Below are 19,920 nucleotides of genomic sequence, written 5' to 3'. Positions count from 1 at the left end.
TGTTGATGTTTAGGGAGAGGTTATTTTTCTGCCGCCACTCTGCTAGGGCCCTTACCTCCTCCCTCTAGGCTGTGTCGTCATTGTTGGTAATCAAGCCTACTACTGTTGTGTCGTCTGCAAACTTGATGATTGAGTTGGAGGCGGGCATTGCCACGCAGTCATAGGTGAACAGGGAGTACAGGATGGGGCTGAGCACGCACCCTTGTGGGGCCCCTGTGTTGAGGATCAGCGTAGTGGAGGTGTTGTTTCCTACCTTCACCACCTGGGGACAGCCGTCAGGAAGTCCAGGACCCAGTTGCACAGGGCGGGGTTCAGACCCAGGGCCCTGAGCTTAATAATGAGCTTGGAGGGTACTATGGTGTAAAAGGCTGAGCTATAGTCAATGAACAGCATTCTTACATAGGTATTCCACTTGTCCAGTTGGGATAGGGTAGTGTGTAGTGCGATGAATGTGGATCTATTGGGGCAGTATGCAATTTGAAGAGGGTCTAGGGTGACAGGTAAGGCAGAGGTGAAATGATCCTTAACTAGCCTCTCAAAGCATTTCATGATGACAGAAGTGAGTGCTGCGGGGCGATAGTCATTTAGTACAGTTCCCATGCTCTGTGTGACGTGGTTAGGTTGGACTCAGGTTCAGAGAAGAGACCAGACGAGGAATCAGTGGTTAAGGATAAACATAATACTTTACTGAGAAACGATAGCCGCAGGATCACAGTACACTTTAAAAAAACAACAAACACTAAGTCTTGATAACTCACTCAGGAAACAAACGCACACGGTCAACAATTCAACTTTCTTTAAAGGACCACAGAAAACACATCTCTTTTAACAGGGACACAATCATGAAATAATAAGACACACGTGAGTCCAATAAAAGTCTCTAGGGCGGTCTCTGCCGCCCTCTGGCGCCAGGAGGAACCATGACACTCTGAGGACACAGCTAGGGATGCCGTCTGGGCTGGCAGCCTTGCGAGGGTTAACATGCTTAAATTTCTTACTCACATAGGCCACGGAGAACAAGAGCCCACGGTCCTTGGAAGCGGGATGCGTCGGTGGCACTGTGTTATCCTCAAAGTGGGCGAAGGTATTCAGCTTGTCCGGGAACAAGATGTCGGTGTCCGCAACGTGGCTGGTTTTCCCTTTGTAATCTGTGATTGTCTGTAGACTCTGCCACATACGTCTCATGTCTGAGCCGTTGAATTGCGACTCCACTTTGTCTCTGTACTGACGTTTTGCCTGTTTGATTGCCTTACGGAGGGAATAACTACACTGTTTGTATTCAACCATATTTCCAGTCCTCTTGCCATGGTTAAATGCGGTGGTTCGCGCTTTCAGTTTTGCACAAATTCTGCCGTCTATCTACGGTTTCTGGTTTGGGTAGGTTTCAACAGTCACAGTGGGAACAATGTCCCCTATACACTTCCTGATGAACTCAGCCACCATGTCAGTGTATACGCCAATGTTATTTCCATAGGCTACCCAGAACATATCCCAATCCGCATGATCAAAACAATCTTGAAGCATGGATTCCGATTGGTCAGACCAGCATTGAATAGACCTTAGCACGGGTACTTCCTGTTTGAGTTTCTGCCTATAGGAAGGGAGGAGCAAAATGGAGTCATGATCTGATTTGCCGAAGGGAGGGCGGGGGAGGGCCTTGTAGGTATCCCAGAATGGGGAGTAGCAATGGTCGCGTGTTTTTCCAGCGCGAGTACTACAGTCAATGTGTTGATAGAACTTCGGTAGCATTTTTTTTTTCTTCAAATTTGCTTTGCTAAAATACCCAGCAACAATAAATGCGGCCTCAGAATATGTGGTTTCCAGTTTGTACAAAGTCCAGTGTAGTTCCTTGAGGGCCATTGTGGTATCGGCTTGAGGGGGATTATACACATCTGTGACTTGTCGTGGAATATTCTAATCAAGTGAGAGAGACTTTGTCATTTCTTCAAACAATCATCTTTATTCAATATCGATTAATTATTGCAATAATGAAGCTGGTCGACCCCACACCCTTGAGTGTTGGACTGAGTAACTTAACCTTTACACAAATGGAGAGTACTATATATAGCTGATACTAAAAATGCTTAGTCATGGTTGGTTCCACCCATCCCATGCAGATTGGGGCATCATAAGCCACTCTGGGTGCATCCGGTCGTTATCTGCACAGGGTTGTTGTCTTAAACCCACCCTGGCTCATTCCCCAGATGCAAGGATGATTTCGAGACAATGAGGGATTGTTCTACTCCTAATCTATCCCTAGTAAAACACATTATTGTCTATGTAAAGCAGTCTTTAACTAATTTGTCAGCTCAAGCCATCTCTGATATGCCCAGATTAGCTGCAGGGAACTAAAATGGAGACCATAAAAACACAGACACTAGTAGGACAGAAATGTCCTACTATTAGTTAAATATGAATTGTTAACCATTAATATCAAATAAATCAGGTAAATACGTTATTTTTCTCTCACAGACTATAACCAAAGAGAATTCTATTGGGAGGAAATATGGTTGGTATTTGATTGTGAGGTATTCTAGGTCGGGTGAACAAAAGGATTTGAGTTCCTGTACATTATCACAATCACACCATGAGTAGTTAATCATGAAACATACACCACGCCTTTCTTCTTCACAGAGTGTTCTTTATTCCTATCTCCACGATGTGCTGAGAACCCAGCTGGCTGTGTGGACGGGGACAGTATATCCGGATAGAGCCATGATTCCGTGAAGCAGAGTATTCCACAGTCCCTCATGTCTCTCTGGAAGGAGATCCTCGCCCTGAGTTCGTCTACTTTATTGTCCAGAGATATACTCGGAAGCGGTGGATGAGTGCACGCCTCCTGAGTCAGACTAGAAGTCCACTCCGAATACCTCTTCTCCGCCGGTGGTAGAGAGCTGCCATGTCTGTCAGCGCCATCCTGTGTATGCATAGCCATCTCGAGACAACTCCGATATAAAGTATTTTTCTCAAAGTTGCTGGGATGTCACCTGCCCTACTTACATCAGTACACTCATAACAATTTAACCCTCCTGTTGTGTTCGTTTCATGTTAATTAATTCTGTGTTCCCAGTCCAAAATGACCGCCCCATTATTGCTGATTATAAATCCCTAATAATACATATATTATCACCTACTGTTGTGTTAGCTCTTTTTATCAACTTAAGTTCTGGTGAACATCACAAGTTTTGAACTTCTATTTTCTATTTATGGCCTGTAGGCCTCATTGACCTGAGCTCATACAAGTAGTTTTTTAGTAAAAAAAAACATAATGTATGGATTATTTTGACTATAACAAATACTCAGATGAAACATATTGTGCTATTTATCACAGATTACCTTGTGTCAAAGTTTAATAAGGACTCTCTCCTCCTCACAAGTGTCATGATCAAAGATATGATCAAGAGCCTCACATATAGTATATCGTTTGATCATTGTGGTTCCACAGAATGAATTGTGAGCAGGGCCTCAAAAAAGTTTTATATACCAGAGCTGCTAGAAAAGTTCTATATATTATTGATACAATGTAGCGATTGTTTGTGAGAATGCCAACAGGTGTGGTTCTCGTGGCGGAAAGATTCTATTGGTGAAATGTTCCCGTGGGGATTGCCATGGAAGCCAAGAAGGGGAGTGGGGTGTGTGTGTGCTCAAACACACATGCATGTGGGGGTCTGGGAGAGGAAGTGTGTCCATCTGATGAATGGGCATGTGCCTGAACTCAATTTTATACACTAATTGTAGTCTCACCCATTAATTTCTAATGACCGGTCATTTTTGACCGGGAACACCAAGGGTGTACAAAAGATCAATAAAACACCAAACATTTTATGAAAATCATCAAAATGTATTTTGTGTGTTCAGATGCCCTGTGTGGACAAAGTCATGGAACCTTATGACAATCAGATTAAATTAACTACATTTTTCAGAGAGAAAACGTGTATATCGGTCCAATTCGACCGGAACACAGCAGGAGGGTTAAGGACTACGAAAACTTCTATTCGATCAAATAAACTTCACGTAGCAAATAAGTCATAATTTTTTTGTTGACCAAATTCCACGCTCTCATTGACCTACATACAAAAACTGCTTGCTTGGTGGGCGAAACAACACAAAAACGCCACCTGCTGGAGGGAGACAGATTTTCTGCCGAGTTGGTCCTCTCTCTTCCTCCTTTTTCTCTCTAATCCCATCTACATTAAGACTTCCGGTTTTCAATTTTGCCTTTAAAATAAAAGTCCACGGTAAAACGTAAATAGGTGTATGATACAAAATCAAACATTTGATTTAGAACATGTTTTAAAACCCAAATGTCACTTAAATATGAACAAATAGGAATCACTATTAATGTTTGGCAATTCTTTTTCATATATCATGAATAAATACAGGATATTGACACTTTCATACTGTTACGTGAGATACTTTTATTTAGAAAATTGTCGTTTTTGGTGTTGCTGACGAGACGCTGGTGAGAGGCAGGAAGAAGCCTCCCAAACTAGAGCTGTAAACGGCATATTTTATCACTAAATGTCATTATTTTGTATCTAAAGAAGGGACATAAATTTAGCACAATGTCGAAGAATACAGTGTCTAATCGATTCAGAACAGTAGACGTTGACGAATACGACGAGAACAAATTTGTTGACGAGGAGGATGGAGGTGAAAATCAGCTGGGTCCTGACGTGGCAGAAGTGGACTCGCTAATCAGACAATATCCTTTTATCTAGCTAGCAAAGCAAAGCAATGTTTTTTGTTTTTTTGCTCATTTGGCCAGTGTATCTGCCGGTTCGTTTGCATGCATTAGTGTTGGTGCTGCTGTAAATATGGTGCCAAGCGCCATCATGTCTCAACTGGCGAGGTGTGGTAGGGTTGGCAGCTGGCTAGCTTGTTATCTGTCGGACTCACTGAGGTATAATAAGAAGGTCTGAGTATATTAGGACTACTTGATATTGCTTGATTGCTAGATGATGAAAGCTGGGATAACATTGTTGAGAATGGTTCTGCCTGTTTTGGAAACGATATGAATGACAAGAGTACACGCTATTTCAGATGCACCAATTGATGTCAAACGTTAATACTCGTCTAGATTCAATTTGCCGGGAAGTGTAAATGTGCACAAGTTAGTAAACTCGCTGTTTCGTATGATTGAGGCTACTTATCTACAAGCATTGATAAGGATTATTGGGGTCAATATCAATTCAATTTCAGCTCAAGATAACCTAAGTACCCCAATGAAGAACCCCAACCCTGTTTGGTAGTCACATTCCAGGGATTGTTTTACAACTCCTCAGAAAAGGGATATAACTAGCCGTTGGTTCCTTTAGATTCCCTCATATACCCTTCAGAGTAAGTTTTACGACAATGTCATCTGAGGCTTGTGATAAACATTGAATGGGGAAGTGGAGTTCAATGCCTTATAAGTCAGTAGCAGCGGGACGAATCTCTCTGCAGAACTTCCTGTGTGAGTGTTGAGAACCCGGCTTCACAAGGGGGCTAAAGGGGCCTTGCCCCCTCTGTTCAAATTTTGTACAGCCTCAGTTTTTTGTTTTATGTCCCTAACGTTACATAAAAAAGAAATAAGAAGTTCAAATGATTGAGTGACAGGTTGGGGCAAAAAAAATCTATCTGTGCTGTCAAATCATGCTGAATACAACAGGTGTAGACTTTATAGTGAAATGCTTACTTACGAGCCCATTCCCAACAGTGCAGAGTTAAAAAGCAAGACACACATTTGCTAAATAAATAGAAAATAGTAACAATAATGCTCTCAATGGTGCAGTTGTAGAACTTTGAGGATCTGAGTGCCCATGCCAAATCTTTTTATGGACACCGAGAAACTTGAAATTCTCGACCTGCTGTACTACAGCCCCGTTGATGTGAATGGGGGTGTTTGGCCCTCTGTTTCCTGTAGTCCACGATCAGCTCCTTTGTCTTGCTGATGTTGAGGGAGAGTTTTTATTTTGAATTTTTTTTAAATGTTTTTTTTTTAACCCTTTTTCTCCCCAATTTCGTGATATCCAATTGGTAGTTACAGTCTTGTCCCATCGCTGCAACTTCCGTACGGACTCGGGAGAGGCGAAGGTCGAGAGCCATGCGTCCTCCGAAACACGACCCTGCCAAGCCGCACTGCTTCTTGACACAACCCGGAAGCCAGCCGCACCAATGTGTCGGAGGAAACACCGTACACCTGGCGACTAAAGTCAGCGTGCAGGCGCCCGGCCCGACAAAGGAGTCGCTGGAGCGCGATCCGGCCGGCCAAACCCTCCCCTAACCCAGACTACACTGGGCCAATTGTGCGCCTTCTCCCAGACATGGCCGGCTGTGTCACAGCCCGGGTCTGTAGTGACGCCTCAAGCACTGCGATGCATTGCCTTAGTCGGCTGCGCCACTCGGGAGGCCCGAGGGAGAGGTTGTTGTGGATCTTTTGGAGCGGTATGCAAACTGGAGTAGGTCGAGTGTTTCTGGGATGTTGATGTGAGCCATGACCAGACTTTCAAAGCCTTTCATGGTTACAGATGTGAGTGCTATGGGGCTATAGTCTTTTAGACAGGTTACCTTGGTGTTCTTAGGCACAGGGACTATGGTGGTTTGCTTGAAACATGTAGGTATTACAGACTGTGTCAGGGAGAGGTTGAAAATGTCAGTGAAGACACTTGCCAGGTGATCAGCACATACTCCAAGTACCCGTCCTGGTAATCCGTCTGGCCCTGCGACTTTGTGACTGTTAACCTGTTTAAAGGTCTTCCTTACATCGGCTGCGGAGAGCGTGATCAAACATTCATCTGGAACAGCTGGTGCTCTCACGCCTTGGTTCAGTGTTGCTTGCCTCGAAGCAAGCATAGAAGGTGTTTAGCTCGTCTCGTCGGCTTGCTTTACTGAGCAGCTCTCAGCTGGGTTTCCCTTTGTAATCCGTGATAGTTTGCAAGCCCTGCCACATCCGACAATCGTCCGAGCCGGTGTAGTAGTATTCAATCTTAGTCCAGTATTGATGCCTTGCCTGTCTGTCAGATGGCGTAGTAGGATTTCTTATAAGCGTCTGGATTAGTATTCTTCTTGAAAGCGGCAGCTCTAGCCTTTAGCTCAGTGCGGATGTTGCCTGTAATCTATGGCTTCTATTAATGAAGCCGGTGACTGATGTGGTATACTCTTCAATGCCATCAGATGAATTCTGTGTAACTAGGATCTTCTCATATAGATCTTGTCAGCACAATGGACAGAGCAAGCCATGGTGTGTCTAGGGGGGCTATGGAAAGCCACTGGGCGGTTAGGTATGATTCCTTTTGGGTTTCCATAAAAAGTGGGAAAAACGCTTCTCATGTCTGTGGTAAGCTAAGTGAATAACGTCATACACCTCCGCCTGTAATATTTGCTTTTGATTTATAAGGGCGGGGTCAAGTTCGGGAGAGAATGCTCTAGTCTTGGATGATATACCGGGGCATTTCAAAATATCGTAGGATTTTCAATACTATGCCACTGCTTATAACTGCTTATACGTTAAGTATAACTCTAAGACATTTAAGATGTGTAAAATAAATGATGTCCAGTTCAGGGGTCCAGCTTTGTATTTGGTTTGCTAAATTGCTACCTAAGTGGCTAGATTTCAAGATCAAGCTTCTTGGTTACAGCAGAGACATTCTAGCCTGAGTGCCAGTCTCTCTAGCTAACATTCCACTCCTTGTCATTGCCTTTTTCAAATATAAACATTCTATCATTAATGAGCTCGAGGAGAACAGCGGAATTGATCCTGATTTGATAGCCCTCACTGCTATCCTCCAATCACAGGGATTATCCAAATATTGGAACTCTTTCACTTTTTTTTCTCTCCACAGAACACCTTGTTTTCCAGTTGCTAAGCAACCGTTGTTTTTTGTTGTTGTCCTGATCAAACCAGTCTTGTCAAAAGTTACTAGCTCATTTCTAAATCCTCAAACTAAATACATACTGCAATTCCAACCACAAAACCTCTTTGCTTTGAGCCTCAAATACAACAACTTTCTTTGCCAACATCTAAATGTTTGTTTTTGACTTTGTTATAATTCTATTTTCGAGGCTCCACATGGAATATATAGAGTATATTAATGTTATTTCCAACAACCAATGAGCAACTCCGCCATAAATCCAGCTGCATATTGAATGTTGAGATTGCCGAAAGGCCAGTCTATTTGTCAGTGACATGGATGGCAAGGAGTGGAATGTTAGTTAAAAAGACTGGTAACCCAGACTAGAGACATTTTTAATGTCCTCCTGGATCGAGATCCTTGTTGCATAAATTGTATTATTTTAAATAGTGCCCCTTGTGTGCACTTCTGGTGATACTGTATACCCCGGTATGGTACGGAAACGATATGAACATCTGGATACCACCCAATCTGCTTCAACAAAGGCCCATGCAGGGAAGTTTGCCAAACGGTTTGATAAAGGTTATTGGACAGTGTTTCGCGCCTGGGCAAAGTGTTCATCTGCCTCTGGGCAACTGTTAATGACGTTCCTTTTATTTGCTCCGCCAATCTACATTCATGAACTTGTACCATGCTGGTCAGTATGTATCATGTGCTCGTTTGGAAAGTGCTATTCTGCCTGTCACATGTCCATTAGTTTGGGTGGTGTGTGCAGCTTAAGGGCCTGGCTAGAAATACTGAACTGTAATGATTTCAGTTGAAGGGAAAATGACCACTGCTGCGTCCTCACAGTTTTTATGAGGCTACTGCTTATGTGTGAGGAACGTCTCTCAAGCATCATTTAAAATGTCGACCAGAATAAGGGGAGGTTTGAGTGGCGAAGGCACACTATAGGCGCTTCTCTCTCCCCTATGGGCGCGTCTCTCCCCCCTATAGGCGCTTCTCTCTCTCCCCTATGGGCGTGTCTCTCTCCCCCCTATGGGCGCGTCTCTCTCCCCCCTATGGGCGCGTCTCTCTCCCCCCTATGGGCGCGTCTCTCTCCCCCCTATGGGCGCGTCTCTCCCCCCTATGGGCACGTCTCTCCCCCCTATGGGCGCGTCTCTCCCCCCTATGGGCGCGCGTCTCTCCCCCCTATGGGCGCGTCTCTCCCCCCTATGGGCGCGTCTCTCCCCCCTATGGGCGCGTCTCTCCCCCCTATGGGCGCGTCTCTCCCCCCTATGGGCGCGTCTCTCTCCCCCCTATGGGCGCGTCTCTCTCCCCCCTATGGGCGCGTCTCTCTCCCCCCTATGGGCGCTTCTCTCTCCCCCCTATGGGCGCGTCTCTCTCTCCCCCCTATGGGCGCGTCTCTCTCCCCCCTATGGGCGCGTCTCTCTCCCCCCTATGGGCGCGTCTCTCTCCCCCCTATGGGCGCGTCTCTCTCTCTCCCCCCTATGGGCGCGTCTCTCTCTCTCCCCCCTATGGGCGCGTCTCTCTCTCTCCCCCCTATGGGCGCGTCTCTCTCTCTCCCCTATGGGCGCGTCTCTCTCTCTCCCCTATGGGCGCGTCTCTCTCTCTCCCCTATGGGCGCGTCTCTCTCTCCCCTATGGGCGCGTCTCTCTCTCTCCCCCCTATGGGCGCGTCTCTCTCTCTCCCCCCTATGGGCGCGTCTCTCTCTCTCCCCCCTATGGGCGCGTCTCTCTCTCTCCCCCCTATGGGCTCGTCTCTCCCCCCTATGGGCGCGTCTCTCCCCCCTATGGGCACGTCTCTCCCCCCTATGGGCGCGTCTCTCTCCCCCCTATGGGCGCGTCTCTCTCCCCCCTATGGGCGCGTCTCTCTCCCCCCTATGGGCGCGTCTCTCTCCCCCCTATGGGCGCTTCTCTCTCTCCCCTATGGGCGCGTCTCTCTCTCCCCTATGGGCGCGTCTCTCTCCCCCCTATGGGCGCGTCTCTCTCCCCCCTATGGGCGCGTCTCTCTCCCCCCTATGGGCGCGTCTCTCTCCCCCCTATGGGCCTGTCTCTCTCCCCCCTATGGGCGCGTCTCTCTCTCCCCCCTATGGGCGCGTCTCTCTCTCCCCCCTATGGGCACGTCTCTCTCTCCCCCCTATGGGCGCGTCTCTCTCTCCCCCCTATGGGCGCGTCTCTCTCTCTCCCCCCTATGGGCGCGTCTCTCTCTCTCCCCCCTATGGGCGCGTCTCTCTCTCTCTCCCCCCTATGGGCGCGTCTCTCTCTCTCCCCCCTATGGGCGCGTCTCTCTCTCTCCCCCCTATGGGCGCGTCTCTCTCTCTCCCCCCTATGGGCGCGTCTCTCTCTCTCCCCCCTATGGGCGCGTCTCTCTCTCTCCCCCCTATGGGCGCGTCTCTCTCTCTCCCCCCTATGGGCGCGTCTCTCTCTCTCCCCCCTATGGGCGCGTCTCTCTCTCTCCCCCCTATGGGCGCGTCTCTCTCTCTCCCCCCTATGGGCGCGTCTCTCTCTCTCCCCCCTATGGGCGCGTCTCTCTCTCCCCTATGGGCGCGTCTCTCTCTCCCCTATGGGCGCGTCTCTGTCTCTCTCTCCCCTATGGGCGCGTCTCTGTCTCTCTCCCCCCTATGGGCGCGTCTCTCTCTCCCCCCCTATGGGCGCGTCTCTCTCTCTCTCTCCCCCCTATGGGCGCGTCTCTCTCTCTCTCTCCCCCTATGGGCGCGTCTCTCTCTCTCCCCCCTATGGGCGCGTCTCTCTCTCTCCCCCCTATGGGCGCGTCTCTCTCTCTCCCCCCTATGGGCGCGTCTCTCTCTCTCTCTCTCCCCCCTATGGGCGCGTCTCTCGCACAAAAAATGTGTTTCATTGTGTCAATTGTTAGTCAGGTTTTATCAATGCCCCGTGAAATATATATTCATCAGTCAAATTACTGTTAATCTCAACATATTCCCCCATTCATTTAGAATGTTTGGTTATAGACATTTTTATCATTCATTAAATATAATATACATTCATACCATTCTCATTCTCCAAGTGGAAACGTTTTTTGGAGAGCTCACAAACTGCGCAACACTTTAGGTTTATTTAATTGCATTTACCAGTTTACTGTCAATTTCTTTGTTTGGAGAGCATGTGTCCGGTTTCTCTGTCATGTTTAATGTTGAGTGAACGCGCGCACTTCAGCGTGCATAGATATACCTGGCCTGCACGCCAAGAATAGGTGTGGCTAAATTGGTCTTTTGAATGCTGACAAGTCCAAACATTTTATATACACTACATGACCAAAAGTATGTGGACACCAGCTCGTCCAACATCTTATTCCAAAATCATGGGCATTAATATGGAGTTGGTCCCCCCCCCTTTGCTGCTTTAACAGCCTCAATTCTTCTGGGAAGTCTTTCCACTAGATGTTTGAACATTGCTGCGGGGACTTGCTTCCATTCAGCCACGGGCATTAGTGAGGTCGAGCACTGATGTTGGGTGATTAGGCCTGGCTCGCAGTCGCCGTTCCAATTCATCCCAAAGATGTTCAATGGAGTTGAGGTCAGGGCCCTGTGCCATATTGAAAGTCACTGAGCTCTTCAGTAAGGCCATTCTACTGCCAATGTTTGTCTATGGAGTTTGCATGGCTGTGTGCTTGATTTTTATACACCTGTCAGAAATGGGTGTGGCTGAAATAGCTGAATCAACTCATTTGAAGGCGTGTCCACATACTTTTGTGTAGTGTATATTTGTAAATATCAGCATAATCTTTGAAACACAGGCGCTGTGTAAAAAATCCAACACTTATTTGCACCTTTACCTGCCTGCCTCCTGCTAAATCTTTGTCCTTACTACTGCTAGAAGGCCCCTATGTTAGCCCCTGATACAGCACAGCGGAGATGGGCTACCAATTTCTTGCCAACCTGTATCTTCAAAAGCACTCAATGATCTCGGAGTCTCTGGATTTGAACTTTGTTTATAGTGTGATATAAGCAGAATTCAGTATAATTCCAACGCAAGAAACCCAAAATGTTTTGTCCCCTGGCCGATTTTCAACTGCCCCCTTAGTCACTTTTTTCTGCCTCCGGGTCTGCTGTGTTGGTGGGTGTAGCCAGAGATAATGGATATAATGATGAGATGCTTGTGTCTCCGCTCTAACAATGGGATTTGTTGTCCATCGAGCGGAAGGGTGGGCTGTCAAGCTCTCACCTATTCCTCTCTTTGGATTGGTGGATACGTCTCGTTATTTGCATACTTATTTTTCGATGAGCAGTGTTGACGTTAACCTCCTGTAGTCAGTCGAGAGCGAGATGCTGTGCTAGCGTCATGAATATGCGAAGACGGCCTTGAATTTCTTCAGGGACAACAATGATATAAAGTTCTCAAAGTTACCAGGATGTCACATGTATCACCTTTATTAGGGATGCACGATATATCGGTGAGCATATCGGAATCGGACGATATTAGCTAAAAATGACAACATCAGCATCGGCCCAATGTCTAGTTTAACGCTGATGTGCAAAACCGATGTCAAAGCTGACGTGCATACCTATATACCTATATAACGTAGGTAGATGACGTGCATACCTATATACCTATATAACGTAGGTAGATGACGTGCATACCTATATACCTATATAACGTAGGTAGATGACGTGCATACCTATATACCTATATAACGTAGGTAGATGACGTGCATACCTATATACCTATATAACGTAGGTAGATGACGTGCATACCTATATACCTATATAACGTAGGTAGATGACGTGCATACCTATATACCTATATAACGTAGGTAGATGACGTGCATACCTATATACCTATATAACGTAGGTAGATGACGTGCATACCTATATAACATAGGTAGATGACGTGCATACCTATATACCTATATAACGTAGGTAGATGACGTGCATACCTATATACCTATATAACATAGGTAGATGACGTGCATATAACATTCGCAGAGTACGACCCTGCCTCACACAGGAAGCGGCGCAGGTCCTAATCCAGGCACTTGTCATCTCCCGTCTGGATTACTGCAACTCGCTGTTGGCTGGGCTCCCTGCCTGTGCCATTAAACCCCTACAACTCATCCAGAACGCCGCAGCCCGTCTGGTGTTCAACCTTCCCAAGTTCTCTCACGTCACCCCACTCCTCCGCTCTCTCCACTGGCTTCCTGTTGAAGCTCGCATCTGCTACAAGACCATGGTGCTTGCCTACGGAGCTGTGAGGGGAACGGCACCTCCGTACCTTCAGGCTCTGATCAGGCCCTACACCCAAACAAGGGCACTGCGTTCATCCACCTCTGGCCTGCTCGCCTCCCTACCTCTGAGGAAGCACAGTTCCCGCTCAGCCCAGTCAAAACTGTTCGCTGCTCTGGCACCCCAATGGTGGAACAAGCTCCCTCACGACGCCAGGACAGCGGAGTCAATCACCACCTTCCGGAGACACCTGAAACCCCACCTCTTCAAGGAATACCTGGGATAGGATAAAGTAATCCTTCTAACCCCCCCCCCCCCCCCCCCCCCCTAAAGATTTAGATGCACTATCGTAAAGTGGTTGTTCCACTGGATATCATAAGGTGAATCCACCAATTTGTAAGTCGCTCTGGATAAGAGCGTCTGCTAAATGACTTAAATGTAAATGTAATGTATATACCTATATAACATAGGTAGATGACGTGCATACCTATATAACATAGGTAGATGACGTGCATACCTATATACCTATATAACATAGGTAGATGACGTGCATACCTATATAACATAGGTAGATGACGTGCATACCTATATACCTATATAACATAGGTAGATGACATGCATACCTATATACCTATATAACATAGGTAGATGATGTGTATACCTATATAACATAGGTAGATGACGTGCATACCTATATACCTATATAACATAGGTAGATGACGTGCATACCTATATACCTATAATAACATAGGTAGATGACGTGCATACCTATATGACATAGGTAGATGACGTGCATACCTATATACCTATATAACATAGGTAGATGACGTGCATACCTATATACCTATATAACGTAGGTAGATGATGTGCATACCTATATAACGTAGGTAGATGATGTAATGATGCCACGTAAAATACAGCGCTACACAGAACAAAAGCAGAAAAATACTAAGCGCACATTTCCAATAACTAAACAAGTTCAAGTTGAGCAGTCATTTGAAAGAGTAAGAACATTTCAGCGAGACAACTCAAAGGTGAAATCCATTAACGCCAAGATAATGGAAGTCATTATACTGCTTGCTATGGGCGTCACGACTGACATTTGGACGAGCGACGTCAGCCCCATGAGCATGCTGAGTCTGACAGCACAATGGGTCGACGAGGATTTCGTACTGAGGAAAGCCGTATTGCATGCTCAAGAATGTGCTGGTTGTCATACCGCTGCTGCCATTTCAATGGCATTTGAGAACATGTTTGAAACATGAACACACTCCTAGCTCCATTTGAACAACTGAATGGAGAAATAAGCTCATCAACTGTGTCTGCAGCAGACGTGATACCTTCTGTCTTGGCATTGAAACGCCTCCTCAACAAAACTGCCCACACAGACCTTGGGGTTAAAACTTACAAAAGTACTCGAAGCTGTGAACAAGCGATTCGGTGGTATTCTCTCTGAGCCTCTTTACTGTGTCGCCACCATGCTCGATGCTATGTATAAGGACCGCTACTTCGATGCAGACAAGAAACAAGGTTTACGTGAAATGTTACATACACAGCTGGACAAGATGGAAACGGACACGGTGACAGTGCGCACCGAGGAAGAGAAGACACGGACAGACAGAGCTGAAACTTCACTGCTTGACATGTATGATGAAATCCTGGTTGAGAATGAAACGACTGAACAAATGAACAACGAAACAGCAAGTAAGTGAAAGAAATAGGTTTTGATTGTGTTTTACTGGTAATGGGGACATACGTAAATGCCAACAAATAACTTTTTGGTGTGTGTGTGTGTGTAACTTGTATTTAACTAGGCAAGTCAGTGAAGAACAAATTCTTATTTACAATGACAGCCTACCCTGCCAAACCCGGACGACGCTGGGCCAATTGTGCTCCGCCCTATGGGACTCCCAATCACGGCCGGATGTGATGCAGCCTGGATTCGAACCAGGGACTGTAGTAGCGCCTCGTGCCTTAGACCGCTGCGTCCGTGTGTGTGTGTGTTAACTATTTAACTGTACTAGAATGCTTAAAAGGCTGCTAAAATGTTAAATATCGGTATCGCCGTTTTTATTTGTTTTGGCAGGGAAAATATCGGATATCGGCCAAAAATGTCATATCGGTGCATCACTACCCCTTATATTTCTACAATTACATAATTTTGCAGACACTTATCCAGTGAGTCTTACAGGAGCAGTTAGGGTTAAGTGCACATCAACAGATCTTTCACGTCAGCTCGGGGATTCAAACCAGCAACCTTTCAGTTAACCGCTAGGCTTCCTAAGCATTATGAAACTTCTTTTAGATCAAATAACCGTCACGATTAAAAATAGCAATTAGTTTTTTTGTCTTGACCAAATTCGCCGCTCTCTCATTGCCCCCATTCAAAAATCCTCACTTTCCTAATAATTGATGATCTGCTTAACATGGACAGATTTTGGGCGGAGTAAACACTCTCGCTTCCTCTCTGGTGTAGCCGGGGGTGTTTTCATTCAGACCAAGACCTCAGCAAACCGTTTTAAAACGCTTTGCAGCGGAAAGTGCAGAATCCGTTTACTCCAAACGGAAAATGTTTTGCAACGAAAACGAGAGTTTCTATTGCACAAATTAATTCTGTTGGCTTCTGTTTGATTCCTTTTGGTTTGTAGTAAATACACCCCAGATTGCTTGTCTGTTTAGTAGCTACATACACTGAGTTGTCAAGTGTCTGATTGAATGTCACAGTTTGCTATCAATGTATTGATGTGATTTGAATGGCCATGTATTGATATGATGTAATGATTCTATTTTATTTTCAAAGACAAGGTTAGGGTTGATTGGACAGACAGTTGTTCTAGGACAGTGTTATAATCCAGACTACCAGATATTGTCCACGTTGCCTCCTTAACCCCTCTCTGCACAGGGAACCTGATGGAGGCCTTGCAGGCAGTCCTGAAGAACCCACCAATCAACACCAAGAACCAGAACGTCAAGGTGAGTCTAGACAACTCATTGGAAAAAGACTTACAATGAGCTGATATGTGTCTGACTTCCATTTAGGCCCACATAAACATTAGGTCCACCTAATGTATTTAGTAGAGACTTAGCCTACAGTCATGGTTCCTATGACTATGTCGTAGATTCTTTTGACCTGTTACTAAGTTGGGTTCCCTGGAGATTTCTTTGCGTACATTCTAGGGGAACTTTATTGTGTTTTGTCAGGACTGTGCAGAGGGCCTTGTGTTGAAGGTGCTGAGTGCCTTTAAGAGCAGTGACGTAGAGAAGGGGGTCCAGTCTCTGGATAACAACGGAGTGGACCTGCTCATGAAGTACATCTACAAAGGCTTTGAGACGCCATCGGATAACAGCAGTGCCGTCCTGCTGCAGTGGCATGAAAAGGTACTGCCATCGACACATCATCTGTTTTACTGTCCTTGTGGGGACCAAACAATTGATTTCCATTGAAAGTCCTATTTTCCTTAACCCCTAAACCTAACCCTAACTTCTAACCATAAACCTAACCACTAATCCTAACCTTAATTGTAAACCTAAACCCTAAGCCTAAAATAGCCTTTTTCCTTGTGGATACCGGTGAAGTATCCCCACTTGTCTGAACGTTCTTTGCTTTACTGTCCTTGTGAGGATAACAAAAACACACATGTAAATTAGACTTGATAAAAGTACTGCCATACACACACTAATTAGACTTGATAAACACAGTTGCATATGATAAGGTATGTAAGTGACATGGCATCCCTTCATTTCCTTCCCCTCTGTCCCAGGCTCTATCTGCAGGTGGCCTGGGATGCATCGTTAGAGTACTAACAGCCAGGAAGACTGTCTAACTAACAGAGGAGGAGAGGAGCCATGTTCTTCACAGCGACCGTCTGGTCTGGTGCACATTAAAACACAAGGAGGATGTCCAGTAGGTCACAGAGGAGATCCCTCCTATCTGTCTCTCTTTTTAGATCTCACTTCCCTATGTCTCCCTGCACCCACCCACACACACACACACTAACACAGCTGTTTCACACATTCACCCAAACACATAAGACATGCCAAATTGGCATCGTTTTTAGTATTTTTACTCCATTCCTTTCCTTCCCTAGACTCTCAAACACACACCAGCACAATGCTACAGAACTCTTCTTATGTATGGCTTTGTTTCTCTCAGGAAAAAATCGATTTTATAACTGCTACTCTATAACTGCTACTCTTTTTTTTATTAAAGCTCTGTTAGGCTGGTGTCTTTGTTAAAAAGCTGATCAGAGAATTCCTGATGGAACAAAAGCTTAAAATTCCACAGAAAATTCCTAATTTGCCCTTCTGTGACCCGTGGGGGCAGAGGAAGGGAGGCTCCTGAAAAGCACAGCCAGAGATGGAGCGGGGTGGATTTGCGGGTGGGGGAAGTTTTCACCAGCAGGGGTGGACCAGCCATCCTGCCTGCCCTAGTTAGGGATTAATACCCACGATGCATTACGGCCCCCTTTACTACTAGCACCACTGTTATTAATCCTAGACTGTGTTCCTGTAAAAACACTACCCTACCACTTAGCTAATGTAAAGGGCATGCAGTCTAAGTGGTGTCCTAGTATGGGTTTAGTGAGATCTATGCCTATTCCACAGTGTTCTCTCACTCACTGAATCACGTACAGGGCGTTATCATGTCAGACTGTTGTAATATTGTTTAGTAAGGGATGCATTTGTAGTGCTTCCAGGACATAAGAATAGTTTCACTAAGGACTAGGGTTGCAAACTTTCAATAAATTCCCTGGTTTTCCAGAAATCGTGTTTGTAGGATTCCGGATTTATTCCCTCGATTCCGGGAATCCTCCAACCGGCATACCTAGGGAATTTATTTAAAGTTTCCAGAATTTTCCAACCCTACTAAGGACCCATTCATCTATGATTATTAGTATTTTGACTAACAGGGAATTTGCCTTGGATGTATTCTTCGCTCTGTCTCTGTTGGGCCACATTCCCTCACCAGTATATTTTGTATGCCATCACTGCTAGTCAATCATGGTGTATCTTTCAAGACGTATTATTTTAATTTAACTAGGCAAGTCAGTTAAAAACAAATTCTTATTTACAATGGCGGTCTACCGGGGAACAGTGGGTTAACTGCCTGGCTCAGGGGCAGAATGACAGATTTTTACCTTGTCAGCTCGGGGATTCGTTCCAGCAACCTTTCGGTTACCGGCCCAACGCTCTAACCACTAGGCTACCTGCCACCCCCACATTTAACCTGTGTTTGTTAAAGTGTCATGGTTTTTCTATTGTGATTTGTAAATGGCACTTTGGGTCTCTCCCTGGTAATTGATCAGTATTTTAAAAAGCCATCAGTGTACAAATCATTAAGAACACCTTCCTAATATTGAGTTGCACCCTCAGAACAGCCTCAATTCGTCAGGTCATGGACTCTACAAGATGTCAAAAGCGTTCCACAGGGATGCTGGCCCATGTTGACTCCAATGCTACCCACAGTTGTGTCAAGTTGGCTGGATGTCCTTGGGTGGTGGGCCATTCTTGATACATGGGAAACTGTTGCGCGTGAAAAATGAGCAGCGTTGCAGTTCCTGATACAAACCGGTACGCCTGGCACCTATTACCATTCCCCATTCAAATGCATTTCATATTTTGTCTTGCCCATTGTCTCAAGGCTTAAAAATCCTTCTTTAAATCTACACTGATGAGTGAAGTTGATTTAACAAGTGACTACAATAAGGGGTCATAGCTTTCACCTGGATTCACCTGGTCAGTCTGTCATGGAAAGAGCAGGTGTTCATAATGTATTGTACCCTCAGTGGGCTTGCATTTATTTTGTATAAGACCAAGTATTTGAAATATGAACCCAGGAATTGTGTTTGGTTGAAATACTAGCATGCATTAGGTAGGACAGTATTTTGTGGTGCACAACCAAACACTTTCCCTGGCTTTTGTGTCATTCATTGTGGGACCCAGAACTCTGTCTGCTTTATCTGCCTTTACTGGTAGATCACATTTGTTGCCAAAATAGCTGATTGCTTTTCTGAAAGTTGTCTGTTTTGAACTGAAACTGCTACTTACATCCATGTTCTGAGCAGCCCTTGGCAGGTGTTCAGATTGCTCTGTTCAGTTGACATGGGTTATCAGGACTTGCAGATAATGATGAAATATGTACTGTATCATGTTTTTCATGATTGATGACATAAATTAGCCCCGTTTTTAATATATTGACATGAAATTATGGCTTTTGCTCATTCTCGCTCTAAAAAAAAACCTTGCTACAGTGTAATTGATGAGAAGTAAAAATTGTCCGTACATTTTTTTTTTTAATGTTCTAATTATTTACGTTCAAATCGGTGTCTTCTGTTCATTCCTCCCAAGCCCTTATTGTTTGAGAATCACTATGTGTTTTATCTCTATATCCGAGTCACAAATGGCAGCCTATTCCTTATATACGGCACTGCTTTTGACCATAGCCCTATGGGCCCAGGTCAAAGTAGTGCACTATATAGGGTTATGGGCCCAGGTCATAGTAGTGCACTATATAGGGAATAGGGTTATGGGCCCTGGTCAAAAGTAGTGCACTATATAGGGAATAGAGTGCCATTTGTGATGCAACCTGTCTCTGTAATAAATCATCTATGGGGAAACCACATTTCGATTAATGATGACCTTTTTTAAAAAATAATGTGTGGGTTTCTTCTTGTTTTAATAATCTCATCAGTGGTGATACATTAGTATCTGTTTTTATAATTATGCAGTTGAAATGTTCAATTGCAAAAAAATTAAGGAACATATCAAACTGGTGTACAAACTGCCTTACTCGATAACAATATTCCTTTGTTTGTGATTAAATAATATAAAAGTTGTGAAAACAGATTTTGAAGTTGTGAGTTATTTACTGGTGAAAAGTAGTCTTGTGGTACAGCAGATAACTGG

General features: G+C 45.1%; 1 protein-coding gene across 1 annotated transcript; it reads left to right on the top strand.

Annotated features, from left to right (window-relative positions):
- Positions 1 to 4,430: 4,430 nt before the first annotated feature.
- arpc5b (actin related protein 2/3 complex, subunit 5B) lies at positions 4,431 to 19,860 on the top strand. The gene is made up of 4 exons (XM_082957056.1): positions 4,431 to 4,706; positions 15,916 to 15,987; positions 16,216 to 16,392; positions 16,776 to 19,860. The coding sequence occupies exons 1-4, from the start codon at positions 4,566 to 4,568 to the stop codon at positions 16,836 to 16,838; spliced, it is 453 nt and encodes a 150-aa protein (XP_082813182.1). The 5' UTR covers positions 4,431 to 4,565; the 3' UTR covers positions 16,839 to 19,860.
- The last annotated feature ends 60 nt before the right edge of the window (positions 19,861 to 19,920 follow it).

The sequence above is a fragment of the Salmo salar genome, chromosome 10 (genome assembly GCF_965601325.2).
Source record: "Salmo salar chromosome 10, fSalSal1, whole genome shotgun sequence".
NCBI classification, from domain to species: domain Eukaryota; kingdom Metazoa; phylum Chordata; class Actinopteri; order Salmoniformes; family Salmonidae; genus Salmo; species Salmo salar.
This window is presented reverse-complemented; position numbering and strand designations above follow the sequence as displayed.

What these genes read in the sequence shown, in the direction of transcription:
- arpc5b (XM_082957056.1), top strand. Translation starts at nt 4,566, where the DNA reads ATGTCGAAGAATACAGTGTCTAATCGATTCAGAACAGTAGACGTTGAC. An exon ending in TGGACTCGCTAATCAGACAA is followed by an intron (nt 4,707 to 15,915) that starts TATCCTTTTATC and finishes CCTCTCTGCACA; the next exon opens with GGGAACCTGATGGAGGCCTT. An exon ending in CCAAGAACCAGAACGTCAAG is followed by an intron (nt 15,988 to 16,215) that starts GTGAGTCTAGAC and finishes GTGTTTTGTCAG; the next exon opens with GACTGTGCAGAGGGCCTTGT.